At 54.3% G+C, this 16,256-nt stretch overlaps 1 protein-coding gene and 1 non-coding gene across 2 annotated transcripts in view; both read left to right on the top strand.

Moving 5' to 3' along the window:
* Positions 1-831: 831 nt before the first annotated feature.
* The window catches only part of DNAH17 (dynein axonemal heavy chain 17), a 116,104-nt gene continuing 100,679 nt past the window's right edge, over positions 832-16,256 (top strand). The window contains exons 1-12 of the mRNA XM_068530207.1: positions 832-1,176; positions 2,355-2,548; positions 3,308-3,500; positions 3,681-3,780; positions 4,041-4,126; positions 4,329-4,454; positions 5,212-5,364; positions 5,489-5,578; positions 7,335-7,502; positions 7,906-8,022; positions 14,417-14,682; positions 15,429-15,624. Coding sequence (XP_068386308.1) covers positions 832-1,176; positions 2,355-2,548; positions 3,308-3,500; positions 3,681-3,780; positions 4,041-4,126; positions 4,329-4,454; positions 5,212-5,364; positions 5,489-5,578; positions 7,335-7,502; positions 7,906-8,022; positions 14,417-14,682; positions 15,429-15,624 — 2,034 coding nt within the window. The remainder of the gene's footprint in view (positions 1,177-2,354; positions 2,549-3,307; positions 3,501-3,680; positions 3,781-4,040; positions 4,127-4,328; positions 4,455-5,211; positions 5,365-5,488; positions 5,579-7,334; positions 7,503-7,905; positions 8,023-14,416; positions 14,683-15,428; positions 15,625-16,256) is intronic.
* On the top strand, positions 7,615-7,687 carry TRNAG-GCC (transfer RNA glycine (anticodon GCC)). Its single transcript has one exon. It is a non-coding gene; the product is annotated as a tRNA-Gly (tRNA).

Genomic DNA, 16,256 nt, shown 5'->3' with positions numbered 1-16,256 from the left:
AGACCCATTACCCACCCCATAAGGTGCTCTGTTCCCTGCTTGGGGCCGGTCAGGATTTTGGGCACCCCTTTAAATTTTATGCCCACAGGGAATGCCTCATTTGTCCTGGCCTTTTGGAGCTTCAAGGGTGTCCCCCCAACTCTCCAGTTAACCCTGACCCTACGGGAGAGCCACAAGGGATTATCCCAGAGGAATGTGAGCAGCTTCTGTGGGGTCCATGGGCACATGATGGGGGCTGGGGGGTGGGAGAGGCCGAAGGGCTGGGCAAAAGTTGGGGTACACTATGGCTGGGGTTAGGACAGGGAGAGTGTGATGAACCCCACACCTGCACATTGGGTCCACCCCCTCCTGTCTGACTTTAGCCCATATCCTGGGGGTGTGATGTCACCTTCCTGGGATCTTTCAACCTGACCCTTTGGTTGCCTCATTTCACCTTTCCCCACCCCGTCACCTTCAGACTATCTTGCTATGATCCTTTCCTTTTCTCCTTTTCCCCAGAGCCCATCTCAACCTTTCCCAGCCTATTAACTTCCTGGTCACAGTTAACACAAGCACACACCACTGCCATGTGGCCCTGCTCCATGGTGATACCCACAGCGGGGCAGAGGGCAGCCATCCAGCCAGAGCAGACAGACACAGCCCCCCGGTCCTCCCTCACCCGCAGCCCACCCATGGCTGAAAACACTATATTCACGATGACCCTTTCCTTTCTCGATTGGTTAGAACAGGGATTTCAGATGGTTCCAGTGACAGGCAGGAAATGGAGATTCCCCAGGAGACTGTGCTGTGTCCGTGTCTCTGTTCATTTAACAGGTGTAAGTGAACGTCAAGATGATGATTACACCAGACGTCAGGTTAGAGTATTTGGAGAGTGTCGCTTCCATCGTCCTAAAGTTCAAGCCGGACAAGTGGAGTAAAATGGTCGGAGCAGAAGAGAACATGGGTTTGTTCACCGAATTCTTTGAGAAACCGGACGTCCAAGTTCTGGTGCTGACACTCAACCCCGCCGGCATGATCATACCCTGCCTGGGCTTCCCGGCCTCCCTCAAGTCCAAAGGGATGTACTTCATCAAGAAGAAACCTGAGAACATCAGCAAGGACAACTACAAGGACCGTCTGGTCTATGGGGACATAAGCCCCACTCCTGTGGACCAGCTGATCGCCATCGTGGAGGAGGTGGGTGCATCTAGGCCTCGCTGGGGCGGGGCAGAGGGCTCAGGAGGAGCAACACCTGTTTCTCATACTTTGAATGAGTGGCCTTGAGCGCTGCTACTCAGGGAGCAGGTCCAGGGGCCAGCGGCATCTGCATCACCTAGAAGCCGGTCAGGTGTTCGAGAGCTCAGGCCCGGCTGCCCTGACGGCTGAGACAGATGGGCTTTCTAACATGACCTCCAGCTGATGCTGTGCATGTGAGGGCTGAGTGGCCCTGGCCACCACCTGTCCTCTCTCGAAATCACTAGAACCTCCATACTGCCCTGGGGACATCCCTGCCCGTAGCCTCAGAAGGCATGGGCCATTTGAGATCCAGTAGATGGGTTTCCTAGTTCTGAGACTTCAAGCAAAGAAAGGGAACAAGCAGGTGCCGCTCTACGTATCTCTCCACTGTTGGCAGGCATGGCAGGTGCAGCTCCCTCTGGAGAGTCAGACCAGCCGGAATTCCAGTGACTTAGCTTTCCTAGTCATCGTTCTCCTCATCTGTGAGATGGCGGCGTGTGTCCCTGCCTTGTGCAGACTCAGGCCACAGGGGCCGCTCAGCCAGGACCCAGGCCAGCCTCCTCTCACATCCACCGAGGCAGCTGGCATGGCCCAAAGCTGGGGCACACGGGTGTTTGTCGTTCTCTGCTCGGGCTGCCCTAACAAAGCACCACAATCTGGAGGCTGCAAGTCCCAGATCAAGGTGTGAGCTGGGCTGGTTCCTTCTGAGGCCTCTCTCCTGGGCGTGTGGACGGCCGTCTTCACACGGCCTTGAGTCTTCATGTGGCCTTCCTTCTGATCGTGTCTGTGTCCTCATCTCTGCTGAGGACAACGGTCATATTGGGTTAGGGCCCCCCCTTAATCACCTCTCGAAAGGCCCTCTCTCCAAATACAGTCACATCTGGAGGTGCTGGGGCTCCCACGTGTGAACTGGGGGCGGGGGCACAATTCAGCCTATAGCAGCACTCTGAGGCAGCGCGAAATGTTTGCTTTCAGCCAGGAGTGTGCGCTCTTGGGCTCTCCCTTCATGGAGATGGCACAGGGGCTGGGCTGTCGTCACTGGCCTCAGCACCTCGACTGGCCCCACCTCCTTATGCAATGGGAGAAGGGCTCAGTTCCCCCCGGGACCCGCGCACTGAGGACCCTGCCCCTCCTTTCAGGTCCTCTACTCCCTGTTAAGCCAAAGCGAAAACATGAGCGGATGGCCCCGCGTGGTCTCAGAGGACATTGTGAAGCAAGTCCGCAAGCTGAAGAATGAGATGTGTGTGATGGGCGGCAAGATCAAGGGGAAGACGCTGCTGCCCATCGCGGAGCACCTGGGCAGTCTGGATGGCACCCTTGAGTCCATGCAGAGGTAGGGACCCGGCCGGGGAGCTGGCTGGAAGGAGGGGCATCTGGTCCCCGACCACCAAGGATAAACTGTCTCACCGAAAACTGGTTTCGGAGCTGACGAAACCGAGGAGGGCAGGATGGTGCCTTTAGGTGCTGAGTCTGAGATCGAAGGCACAAGGACAGAACAGGACGAGAACCTGGAGCCCCCGAGACTCCAGCTCTGGCAACTGCTGGACACCTGTGCTCTAGCCCCTCCTCCGTCAGACACAAGGACTAGGCCAAGGACGTCACATTGTCACATGTCACACAGGAAAGGGGATACCCAGCTTTAGGACGTGGGTACTGAGGGGCAGTGAGGGGCATGGAAGGGATTTTCAGCAGGTGGCGGCTGGGCTTCTAAATCAAGGCTGGGGCATCCCAGTGGCCCACAGAAGCATGAGGACTCCGAGGTGTCGCCTTGCACCTGCCTGAGCGCCATTTGCAACCGCCCGGTGCGTGCGACGCTTGAAGCAAGTTGCAGTGACAGTGTGTTCCTTTACTCCCATCAGAGGGCGACCGCTCCTGCAGGGCTTATCACATGGCAGGTCCTCTAGGCCCCCAGCACATGCCCCATGGTGACCCCAATCAGAACTGCTGGAGGAGCCGTCATGAACGTGGGTTTTATTCCAGAGCTGGCCCTCCTCATCCTCTTTCTTGGGGGCACTGGCATCCCTGGCAACACCCAGCGTTGGTGCAGGGTCTCTCCTGGCTGACAGCCTCTCCGCCCGACTCTGCCCGGCAGGATCCCCTCCTCCCCGGACAACTCGCTGCTGCACGCCATCGAGACCATCGTCATCGACTGGTCCCACCAGATCCGGGATGTGCTGAGAAAAGACTCCGCCCAGGCCCTGCTGGACGGGCTGCACCCCCTGCCCCGAGTCGAGTTTGAGTTCTGGGACGCCCGGCTGATGAACCTCAAGTGCATCCACGAGCAGGTGACGCCTTTTCTGCCCCTGGCGACCGGGCGCCCACTGGAGTCCTGAGCACCCAGCCTCCCCAAGGGGACCCCTGAGGGGACCCGGGTAACCCGTGTGGATCCCTCAGCACCGGCGATGGGGTCAGGCAGCCTTCGTCTAGAATCTGTTGAAAGGCTAATTTTCTTCTTTCCTTCTCAGCTCAACAGGCCCAAAGTGAACAAAATCGTCGAGATCCTGGAAAAAGCCAAAAGCTGCTACTGGCCAGCCCTGCAAAATGTGTATACGAATGTCACTGAGGGTAAGCGGGTGGCCCTATGAGAACACCTCCCCCCTCCAAGAGGAAGGTATCAGCCCCTCCTGGGAGGGGCTGGGCAGGCCCCTTGCTGACCCCGGGGCGGGGGCAGAGCTTCCTCGGGCCCCGCCTTTTGAGGAAGACCCGTTCTTGAGGCAGTGGGTGTCCATAAACACACAGAGCTGCCCGTCACCACTTCTGACCGTCGGGAGTGGGGTCCAGCTTCCGCTCCCCTGTGGATGAGCCCCTGTTCTTGTTTGGGGCAGGCCTGAAGGAAGCCAACGATATAGTGCTGTATCTGAAGCCTCTGCAGATCTTGTTGGAGGAGATGGAACAGGCTGACTTCACGATGGTATGTTAGCAAGAGAAAGGTCATTTGGCAGGGGCTGGGCTTGTGTCTTGGGGGAGCAGGGGCTGCGGGCTTCCTGGCTGTGGTCGGGCACGAGGGCCTGGCGAGTGCCTCTTCCTTCCCCTTGGGGGTCCCCTCCTGGGCCGTGGGAAGGGGCGTGCTGAGGTGCTGCGACAAAGCGCCCGCCCGGCCCGTCTCTCCCCAGCTCCCAACCTTCATCGCCAAGGTGCTGTATACCATCTGCTTCATCTGGGCCACGTCTGAGCACTACAATACGCCCTCCAGGGTCCTCGTCATCCTGCAGGAGTTCTGCAACCAGCTCATCGAGATGGTAGCCCACCTGGCCCTGGCCACCTTCCCTGCCTCCTGATTGCCGCCCGCCCCATACCACCCCGTGTTCCCCAGCAGTTTAAAAACAGGCAAAGGTGCTGGTGCAGGGATTTACAGGCTCCAGGCTAAGGCTGGGCCCTCTGGGTGGCCACCCAGGGTTCTCCCAAGACCTGGGCAGTGCCAGCCCAACCTGCCCCACGCCGGGAGTGGGGAGGAAAGAAAGTGGGGCGGCCCACTGAGTCCCAGCACCCCAAGACTCGGCCGGGGGCTTTGTGGGATTTATCTGCTCCGACACCAAGCCTCCTCCCGTCTCCCTCAACACCGATTCCCTTTCCTTCTTCCATTTCACAAGCAGGGGTTACACAGCCTCCAAGGTGTGAGTTGCAGCCTTGTGCCCCTGGGCTGCCTGCGTGTGTTAGAATCATGCTCGCAGCCCTGTCTGCAGGCCCAGAGGGACCTAGTGGCCCAGGATCCCGCAGCCGTAGCAGGACTGCGTTTCTGGGTCCCTAGTCATCTGCCATCAAAATCTGGTTGTGCTGTGGCCTTAGCCCGGCGTGAGGGTCCCAGTGAGAGAAACGGCTCGGGCGCCTGCAAATGCCCCATAGTCAGCAGACGGGCTGGGACCGCGGATGTGTCAGAAGAAGTGGCCCAGGGGCCCGGGGCGGGTCATTCTAACCAGTGAAACAGCTGTGGACAGTGCACCCGGATGTCACCTCTCCGGCTGGTCCGAACTTGGGGACGCCTTCCCTTCTGCCCAGACTCGGACCTACCTGAGTCCCGATGAGGTGCTGAAAGGCCTGCAGGGTGAAACTGTGGAGATGCTGAGCGGCGTCTCTCTGTCCGTGAGCGTCCTAAAGGAGCTGTACCGAGCCTACGAGTTCTGCTGCACCAACATGAAGCTTTTCTTCAAGGTACGGTCTGCTTTGTAGAGAGCGAACCGGGGGAAAGAGGTCAGGGTGATGTTGGCCCCAGCGTCGGACCCCATGGACGTGTCAGAGGCAAATGCAGCCTTTTCTCTCTCTCTCTCTCCCCTAGAAAGACAAGGAGCCAGTGCCTTGGGAATTCCCTTCTTCTCTTGCCTTTTCCAGAATAAATTCCTTTTTCCACCGCGTCCAGACCATAGAGGTAAAGGTGGAATTTGGCTCACCTCCCCCTGCACCACTCCGGCTGCCCTCACCTTAGGAGAGCCGTGTCTTCCGTCCTTATCTCGCTTGCAAATAGGCTGCCATTAGGGAAATAAGAAGTCACACCCAAACGTCTGCGTCATGGGGAAACCGAGTCCCTGGGCCACCTCTGCCAGGCCTGGAGCTGTTAGCCCAGAACAAAGCGACCCATTTTGCTTGCTTTTCCCCTTTCTCCTGCTTTCTGTCTATGAGCAGGTTAATGACAAGGTCAGTGACCCTGGTCAGGAAGCCTGCAGGCCAAGGGGGAGAGAGTTAGTGGGACTATGTTAGCCCAAGTGAAGATTTAAGAGGGACCCTATTTGGATACATGGAATGACACATGGCAAATTAAAATTTTAAAAAAGGTTCAAAATGGTTTCCTCTGGGGAGAAGAGGTAAGGGGTGAAGGCATGGGTAGGGCAAGAAAGTTTTCCTTTTTGTTTTGTAATCTTTATGGTCTCTTTTTTTTTTTTTTTAACTTTATGCACATTACATCCTTTAAAAAAAAAAAAAAAGGCGGAGTTGGGGGGAATCATCCTGGAACCATTCATTCACTGGGCAGTGATGTTATGATGGATGCCATCAACAGTGGCTTCAGGAAGGCGTGTCTAGTTCTCATCCACACCCTCTGGGAGGCAAAGCAGGAAGCCCCCTTAAGACTCCCAAATTCCCATCATGGAGTGTTTCTTCATGCCTGAAGGCTCGAGCCCAAGAACTGGAAGGTCCCAGCCAAGTTTCTGGCCAAGTAGCCACTGGTTCCTACATTATAGATTGTGAATCAGGATGACGCTTCTAGGAAAAGAGGGGCTTTTGGGGGTGGGGGAAATGGCCGTGCCAGCCACCCCCTGCCTGAGGGCTGTGCCATCGTGCTGCCCTCCTTGGGTGTAAGAGCCCCAGAGCTCAGGGCATGGGGATGCTGTTACTTTGCGTTAGGTTTGCTTGGGTTATAGCTCGATACATCTTGGACATCTGGTGGGGGAAGTGGCATCAACCTCGGCACTGGCTTAGGGGAGGGACACGAGTACCCTATGAGCACCTTCCATCTAAGCAGCACCAGGCACTGGGTCAGGCACCTGGGGGATGCTTGTCATCCTCAAGAAGCCTCTGGGGTCTCAATCGGGGAATAAGAGCTACACAGAGAAGCGTTAGATAACGTGATAGGACTGAATGGGGTTAAGTGCCAAAAGGAAGAGCACAGATAGCAATTGGGGATTCTGGAAAAGAAGGCACCACCATGGGCTAAAATAGTTGGGACGGCTTCCAGGAGAAGGTGAGGTGAGACCCACACCTCGGAGGGAGTGAGGGAGTGGGATTTACACGCAAATATCCATCAGGCACCCTGTACGTGAGGCCATCAGGAACCACCCCGTGCCTTTCCAACTGCTTCATCCCACAGCTGAGGAAGTGGGGCCCCGGTAAAGTGTGATTTACGTAGAGGCACATTTCGCCCAGTGTTGGGTCAGGACAAGAGTCCGACCTTCACCTCCTCCTCCTCCACGATCACAACTTGGAGGTGACTCATAGGACCCTTCCTTCCATCTCTTCTCTGCTACAGCAACAGCTTTAGATAGCATTAACACCAATACACAGAGGGCCCCTCCAGACTGCTGTGTGGCCCCGGGGCTCCTCCCTGCCGGGGTCAGAGCTGGATGAGGGACTGAACTGTTGGCGTAGTTAGGAAGATGAACTGACGAGGGTGCTGGGGTTTCCTCCACCAGGACCTTTATAAAACAGCCATCGAGTTTCTGAAGCTGGAGAAGATTGAGCTCGGGGGCGTGAGGGGCAACATCCTCGGAAGCCAGGTCACTCAGATCTATGATGAGGTCTTTGAGCTGGTGAAGGTTTTTGCCGACTGCAAATACGACCCCTTGGACCCCGGAGATTCGGTAAGTCGGGGGCCTTGGCAGGATCGATGGCAAATGCCCCGAGAGCGGGAAGGCACACGGAGGGAGCACGTGTGGCAGAGAAAAAATGGTGCAAAAGGTCTGCCCCGGGACTTCCCTGGTGGTCCAGTGGTTAGGACTCTGTGCTGCCAACACAGGGGGCGAGGGTTCGATCCCCGGTCGGGGAACTAAGATCCCACATGCCGCACGGCGAGGCCGAAAGATAAAACAAACACCAAAAAACTCTGCCTGTGGAGTAGCCTCCAAGACAGTGAGCTAGCTCAGCCCAGATGTAACGTGAATCCTGCCGAGGGGGTCGGGGTGTCCATGGGCATCAGAGTGAGCCCGCCCCCCTGCTTTGCATGCTGGTTACGATTACAAGGTTGGTGTTTTAATTCGCTTTCAGAGTTTGGATGACGATTACGCTGAGTTTGAGACCAAAATTCAAGATCTGGATAGGAGGCTGGCCACGATCTTTTGCCAGGGGTTTGACGACTGCAGTTCTATTGAGTCCTGTGCAAAGGTACAGGTGGGCGGGGACGCTGCATTGACTGGGAGTTCGTCACAGCAGCACCGCGATGCCCAGAACGATTGTAGAGATGGTCTAATCATGCAGCCTCATCCATAGGTAAAGAGCTAGGCCCAGAAAAAGCCAGGGACCTTTCTCGGGGCCTTAGTGCAAGTCAGCAATCATCACCTTGAGTAGCACTGCCACATCTTAGAGTAAGAGAGGAAAGTGAAGACGAGGTGGTTATTTTACTGAGTCCTCTTGTGCTCCATTTATCCTTATATGATTCAGTTCCCCCGCTACTTATAAGGAACAGAAGTTAGAGAGAGGCAAAATTGCTATAAAAATAAAACACATCCACATTTTGAGCCACTGAGCCACGCTGACACTTTCTTCAACATTTGAGACCCAAGAAATAAACACAGTATCATTACGGGGGGCCGTCTCTAGGTGGTGGGGTGATGGCTAATATTTGTCTGTCTTCTGTGTACTTTTCTACAGTTTCCGAGTTGTGTGCATGAAGTGTGTAGTACTTTTACAGTTAGATAAAAGCATTGATGTTATAAAAACGTTTTAAAAATAGATTGCAGAAAAGCACTAAAATCCCTAGAGAATGTCAACTTGAAAGAGAAACGCAAATGTCCAATACAGACATAGGTTGTTGGTTTAGCCTCTCAAATAATCAGGAAAGTGCAAATTAGAACAGCAAGGTGCCTTTGTTATGGGTCAAGCTGGCTGGAATTGTGAGGAGCTCGACACTCGTCCCCACAGCTGGTTGGCGCGCCCCTCCCCGAGGATCCCTCAACAGCAGGCACATTGGGGGTCATGGAGACGGGCCCCTGGACCTGCTCGGTCCAAGCTCACAAGGCAGCCAACATTCAGTGCCAACACACCACTGCCAGTTCACCAACTTGCAGGCAGAACACTCAACACCAAGCACATCCTGTCTCTGCAGACAGACCTCTTTCCCTAGGGCACGCTCACCCTGCTATTCCCAGGACAGTCTGGTTTTGAAACAAAGTCCAGCATTTCAGAGAACCCCCCACTTCGGTCCCAGGCAAACCAGGACCCTCACCAAGCAGTCAGGAGGGGCTAAATAAGTGTGGGTGAGAACAGAGTCTGTGTGGTAATCAAATGTTTCGCAGCATCAGCCTGTGTTACCTTTCCACCGCTGCCATAACAGATTACCGCAAGGGAAGCCAGCTAATTTAAATAGTACAGTCAGAAGAACATAATGAACAGAGTAAATCTGCAGACCCCTTACTCAAAATAGCAGTGCTCAGAAGTTAAGCAGACGTGGTGATTATCGGACTTTCCAGTGTTTTGCATACATCACCGTCTCATCAAATAATTCGGAACTCGGGCATTTACACCCATTCGTCAGAGTCACGAACAGATGGCTTGGGCTGCAGAGACCACTGGTGGGTCTCTCCTGGCTCACGTGAGACTTTTGAGATATAGTTCACATAGCATACAATCCACCTGTTTAAGGTGTACAGTTAAATGGTTTTTGGTGCATTTAGAGTTGTCCAGCCATCCACAATCAATTTTAGAACATTTTCATCACCCCCAGTCATTCCCCATTTCTCCCCAACCTCCCCAATCTTAGACAATCACTAATCTACTCTGTCTCTCTAGATTTGCCTGTTCTCACATGGCACTTCTCTAAAACCTTGAATTAGTCACCAGTATTTAAAAATTCAGAGAGTGCACATAAAAATCCAGGTTTTCACTCTATCTTGGAAAAACAGACCTGGCCACACGGGACACACAGTCCCTCATGGTAACAAGTGGCTGCGGGGGCGGAGCTGTTCCTCACGATAGACAGTGCATCAGTGCTTCAGTTTGCCCCACTCCTCACCACTCCTTAATGCCCTAGCCCAGCATTCGTCATGCCTTTATGTGACCTGCCTTGCCCCTATGATTGAGAGGTGGGATCTCTGCAGGATGTAGTGTGTGTAGCTACAACTCATCTGGACAATAGATGTTGAGTATTTAAGTGGGCAATATATGTATATGCTCGGGCAGCTTGTTTATTTCTCTGTCTAGTTTCATGCATGTTTATCATCCATGACTCTCTGCAGGTCAGAACTATCTCTTCCCCTCACTTTGCAAGCCTCTGGGTTGCTGCCAGTAATGCAATGCCTGGAGGAGATGACCGATAATTAGCACATTACCTCATTTAATTCTCACAAAACCCAAGCTCTTTGCTAAATTCGTTACCTACATTGTCTATCCCATTTCACCAGCTCAGACAGGTCAAGAAAGCTACTCAAGGTCACATGGCTAGCCAGCAAGTAGGGAAACCAGGGCTCCAAACCAGCTCCAAGGTTCACTGCTGGCAGGATCCCTGTTCTAAACCACTCGTCTGGACAGGCTCCCGTGGCCGGGAAGGCAGTCGGGTTGACCTAGGTAGCATAGGGCAGTGGCCGCTCTTCCAGAGGATGCCGGGGCTGGGCTTCCTGGGGCTGAGTTGGGGACCCAGGAAGCCCGCCACCCCTGAGCACAAAGATCTCTCCTCATGCCAATGCCAGGCTGTCCTTTGCCTTTTAGATTCTTTCAAAAAATGCAAATGCTTGGGGATTTGAAGCTCTGCAAATGTAATGATCAATTAAGTCTTGGATGGAGTTGGTGCTCCAGGCAAAATGTCAGTGAATGCAAGTTAATACAGTGCCCCCATGCTGTTCCCTTCTGTGGAACACCCTTCCCCTGGAGCTGCCTCGGGCGCCTCCTTGGAGAGGCCTCCCTCACTTCCTCCTCCAGGTGGGAGCCCTCCCCTCGCTCCGTGCTCCCCTCGCTCCGATCCCCAACACTGACCTGCTCGGTTTTTCTTCTTCGTGCTTGCCCCCTCCCCCGCCCGCCCCGGCATCTGTGGTGTATTGATCTCTATGAGTTTGTCGTCTTCTGAACTAGAATATAAACTCCCCGAGGGCAGGCGCTTGGTTTGGGTTGACTCAGAACCGAGCCCAGCACACAGCAGGTGCTTTGGAGCTTTCCCCGTGGAGGGAAGTGGCCCCAGCCGAGGGAGTGGAGCTGTTAACCACTGCTCACTCCCGGGGAAGACCTTAGGCGGAACCAAGAGCAAAGAGTCCCAAGTAGGGTTTGCAGCCAGTGCTTTAATGTGGAAACACCAGGTCCTCCCCTGTGGTGGGGTCTCCGAGAATTAAGACGATGCTGGAGCTGACGGACCGGGGTGCCAGGCGGTTGGTCCCTCTCGCCTCCTGTGCGGATGGAGCCAGGAGAAGAAGCACCCCCAGGCCTTCCGCTGGCTGGGTGCAACGTTGTGCCGTCTTCCAGTGATGGGGAAGGAGGTGGGTTGATGTATCCAAACCGAGACGCCTATTCCCCTCGCGATCGAGAGACCGTAGGTCCCCCCTCGGAGGGGAGGAGCTGGTCCAGGAGGAACTCCAGGTGGCACCTGAGGGACTGAAGTCCACCCCCAGGTGCTCAAACTGGCAAACGCCCTTGTTCTACCCCCGGGCGTTCTTGTGGGGAACTTCCGCACTCCTGTCGTGGCCTAGATCGGCTTCTGTGCTCCACAAGGTAAAGTCCGTTTCTAACATGGAACTTTATGTCTGTGCTAGATTAGAAAGAAAATAAGGTGGAAAACTCGTGTAAACCACTTCCATCTGCTCATCTTCCTCTCTGCACCGAAGAACATCTCCTTCCCCCTGGACAACCCTGTGCTCTAATTAGGGCAGGCCCTTGGGGTCCCCTCCCTGCCGTCCCCTTGATCCCCTGCATGTTCCCAAGCTGCCTGGATGCTCTTTCTCACTGTCAGTAATTCACACGTAGCCGGGAAAGTTCTAGAGCAATTTTCCACATGAACTCCTCCTGGCAGAAAATGAAATTAACCTCCTTCCTAGAAGCCAGAGGCCAAAAATCATGTAAACGTGAAATTAAAGGAAGAGGAGTGGGAAGGAAAAAAAGTCAAGGGGGTCAGCAACCAATAAGAGGAACATGTTTTTCCCAACTGTTACATGTCAATTTTCAGAGAAATGACACTGGTGACCTAATATGTCGGGAGCCCCTCCGCAGGGATCGGTGCTTAGCAACTCGGAGTTGCGGGGTCTTCCCGGGGGTCCCAGGCTGTTCCATCTGGCTTTCGGGGACCTTGAAAATCTTTCCTCCTTTCTCTGCAGCCATTATTCCACTGTTTCCCCAAAAGGCCACTTTTAGGGACAGTGGTCTTAGTTTTCGTACCAAAAACTAGGACAAATCTGAGACTTGGGTCCAGCCCTTCCAGGCACCAAGGGCTGAAGCCCATATCCCAGAGAAAATGGGGCCGTGTGGTCTGAGCCCTGATGAATCCCCGTCTGTCTCCAGCAGTGCTCTGCCGCGGGCACCCCCAGGCTCAGGTACCCCTCCCCTGGTGACCTCAGGCTGGCTCGGAGCTGCCCTAACATGTCACGTGTCACTGTCCGACCCCACGGCCTCTCTCTCCAGGCTGCAGTAAGGGCCCCTCCCTCACCGCTCAGGCTCAGCCCCGGCCTGCGCAGCCCCTGAGGCCTCCCTGGACACCCACCGCTGTGAGAGGATCTTTTAAGAAACTCTCCTCTATGGCCCAATTTGAGCCACCCTCCGATTCCAGCCAACACTCTAACTGAAACACCCAGGTAATTCTACCTTATTCTCTTCTACTAAGCTTTTCTTTTTTTTTTTTTTTTTTTTTTTTTTTACAATTGCCAATGTGTAGCATCCGCAGACCACAGGGTGATGAGCTCCTTACTTGCAGGGTGCTAGGGCATGTTTATGGTTACCACCCTCAGAAATGTGAGGTGACGTCCCCCACTGGAGTAATCAGGTCAGGGCCCTCGGACTGACAGGCCATGGAAAGGACACATTGAAGGGGACCCGGGCTGTCCCGGCTCCTGGGGGAATCAGGCAGCCCACGCTTGAACCCCTGGTGTCACGGCCTGGGAACGTGCCAAGCTCTCCCTGTAATTTCCTCAAACCCCCAGGAGCTGAGCTCTCCCGGTCAGCTCTTCCCGCTCTCAACACCTATGCACGATGTCTGGGCCCTGTCCCCACTGCCACCTCCACCTGGTCAGCCCAAGGCTAAACACGGGCCCCTTTGTTGGTGGGTGGAACCGTGTCCTCCAGAGAGAGAGGATGAAGTCTGGACCCCCGGGACCTGTGCATTATTGGAAATAGGGTCTGTGCAGATGTAACTGAGATGTAAATTGAGGTCCCACCACAGAGGTGTGCACCTTAATCTGGGGTCTGTGCCAGAAGAAGAGAAGAGACACACACAGGGAAGATGGCCCCACGACCAAGGAGGTAGAGGATGGAGTGACGGGTCTACAAGCCGAGGGTTGCCGCCCACCCCCAGGGACCTGGGGGCTGGGACAGACTCTCCTCTAGAGCCTTCAGGGTAGCGCAGCTCTGTCCACCTTGATTGTGGACTTGTTGCCTCCAGGCTGTGAGAGAATAAATTCTGTCGTTGGAGCTGCCCCGTTCGCGGTGCTGTCACGGCAGCCCCAGGACGCTCCTACAGACCCTTCCCCACAGCCAGCACTTGGCGACTTTAGTGCTTTGGGGACCCCACATGGTTAAGATTGGCCTGCCTCTCACCTAGTTTGTTCCTGTTTTCCCCAGAGCATTTTTCAGAGCAAAACAAACTTCCCCATGGCGGTTTTTCTTGCCTGGGTGGGTCCTTGAGAATCAGTGTTCTTCCTAAAAGGAATAATTCTCATGACTAAGACATTTCTCCCAAGTGAGAGAGTAGCACTGACATATATACACTACCAAGTGTAAAATAGATAGCTAGTGGGAAGCAGCTGCATAGCACGGGGAGATCAGCTTGATGCTTTGTGACGACCTAGAGGGGTGGGATAGGGACGGTGGGAGGGAGGCTCAAGAGGCAGGGGATATGGGGATATATGTATACATATAGCTGATTCACTTTGTTATACAACAGAAACTAACACATTGTAAAGCAATTATACGCCAATAAAGATGTTAAAAAAAAATACAGCAAAAAAAAAAAAGACATTTCTCCATCTAGTTATAGCGTAAGCCCTGGTTATATAAGTGCAGTATTGTGGCTGCTTTTTTTTTTTTTTTCAAATCTTTGAAATGGTATTTCTTAAATGTTTAAATCTTCTTTGCCCAAACCCTGATTTCTCCTGGGCCCAGAATAAATTTTTCCAGACCTTGGACCTAGTTTGTACTGTTGGTTTATAAGCTAAGTATGCAGGGACCCAGCAGCGTACATCAACATGGAAATTATCGAGGCGCCCGGTTAGCCAGTTGCTACACAGAGAAAGCTTCTCTGTCTGGAAGGCATGTATCTTCCTGCTCCTGAAGGTTGGCTGCACATGGCGTCCCAGACACGCAGCTGCGGGTGACGCCGGGGATGGGGCAGGTGGCGGGCCTCGGCGAAGGCACCTCTCTCATTTCTCCCCAGCTCCTGCACATGTATGGCAGCCTCTTGGAACGGCCTCTGATTCTCCCCGAGGTGGTGCCCAGGTACTCGGTCATGCTGGAGCTGTTTGACGCTGAGCTGGACAACACCAAGACCCTGTATGACACCCAGATTGCGGCCTCGGCAGATGGGAACATCCCCCCTATCCATAAAAACATGCCCCCGGTGGCCGGGCAGCTCAAGTGGAGCCTGGAGCTGCAGGAGAGGCTGGAGGCACCCATGAGGGACCTCAAGCTCATCGAGCACCCGTGAGTGATGGCCCCGGGCGGGCAGCGCTCCTCCACAGCTGTGGAGTTTGCGGTGGGTTGCGGGGACGTCTGTCCCAGCTCTGAGGCAGGCCCACGCTCACCATCGGCCAAGCCTTTCCTTCCCAGGGCACGGTCCCAGGAGAGACCCTGACTGTACCTCCCCCTCCTCTGGGTGCCTTCCCAGCGGGCATGTCGGGAAGGTGACCTTGGTGTTCACCCTCATGGAAATGAACAAAGACACCCAAATGAGAACAAGCAAAGGCTACTTCCTCGGTGCTGGCCAGAGCAGGGAGTCGGCCACTGTCGCTTGTGTTTGGCAGAGGCTGGAAAGCAGGCGGAGGAGTGCAAGGACCCACAGCGGAACAGAGAAGAGGCTCCCGGTCTCCCAGACTGGAGGCCATCAGCGTGGGGACTGGAGGAGGGCGTCCTGTGTGTTTGGTCGGGAGGCATGTCTGGCTCTCTGGTTGGTCCTAAGTTGGAAGGGAGGACAGACATTAAGGAAGGTGGCAGTTATGAATCAAGTCCTGGCCATTCAGGGCCAACATTACAAGGGTTATCATTTGACTTTCTGGGCTGGTTGCTGCCTGTGAAGGGCATCATCCGTGTGTACGTTCAGTGTCTCAGCCTGGAAGAAACAGAGAGCTGGCTGCCTGCTGCATCACCCCAAGGTCTGGCAGGCACAGTTGGGGTGCTAGCGAGGCCCCGAGGGAGACGGCACCTGACCCTCCTCCTAACTCTGATTCCAGGGTCATGTCCAGCGTGGAGGCCAAGCTGATCTACCAGAAATACGATGAGATGGTGGAACTGCTGAGAAGCTACCGTGAGAGGATCTACCAGCAGTGGGCGGCGGGGGTGGACCAGGACTGCCGCTTCACCCTGGGGCAACCCCTGGTCCAGCGGGACCCCGCCACCAGCCTCGTCCGCGTCAACTTCAGCAAAGCGGTAGGTGTCGTCTGGCCGCAGCATCGAGAGGGTAGCTGGGCCAGAGGCTGTCCCGGGGACCTAGGGTTCCCCACGGGGCAAGCCCACGTGACCCTGAGGCTGATCCCCCCCCCCCACCAACAGCATGGACTTGTGGGATTGATGTTTATGTCATATTTAGCTACAGCTTTATTATTCAAGTGTTGCTTAAAGAACACCCAGGATATATTTAAGATATGAGACAATCGTAGCCTCCTTGAAAATAGCTGGAATGAATACGCTATTTTATTTATTTTTTATTTTATTTTTTTTAACATCTTTATTGGAGTATAATTGCTTTACAATGGTGTGTTAGTTTCTGCTTTATAACAAAGTGAATCAGTTATACATATACATATGTTCCCATATCTCTTCCCTCTTGCATCTCCCTCCCTCCCACCCTCCCTATCCCACGAGGACGCTATTTTAAAGCTGGGCCGCCTTTCATGGGACCCCAAGAGGAACCATCAATTTGAGAATTTAAAAGAAAAAAAAAAGGTCTTTTCAGGATCTGAATAAGTGGACCCCCTGGTCAAGTCGGGAAGGCTGGAGGGAATCCACACCGTCCAGGACTAAACCCCAGGTAGTTAACCAAGTACGTGGGCAGAAGCTGG

The sequence above is a fragment of the Eschrichtius robustus genome, chromosome 20, assembly GCF_028021215.1.
Source record: "Eschrichtius robustus isolate mEscRob2 chromosome 20, mEscRob2.pri, whole genome shotgun sequence".
Lineage (NCBI taxonomy): Eukaryota > Metazoa > Chordata > Mammalia > Artiodactyla > Eschrichtiidae > Eschrichtius > Eschrichtius robustus.
Note: the sequence above shows the minus strand (reverse complement) of the source record. Positions and strands in the feature narration are given on the sequence as shown.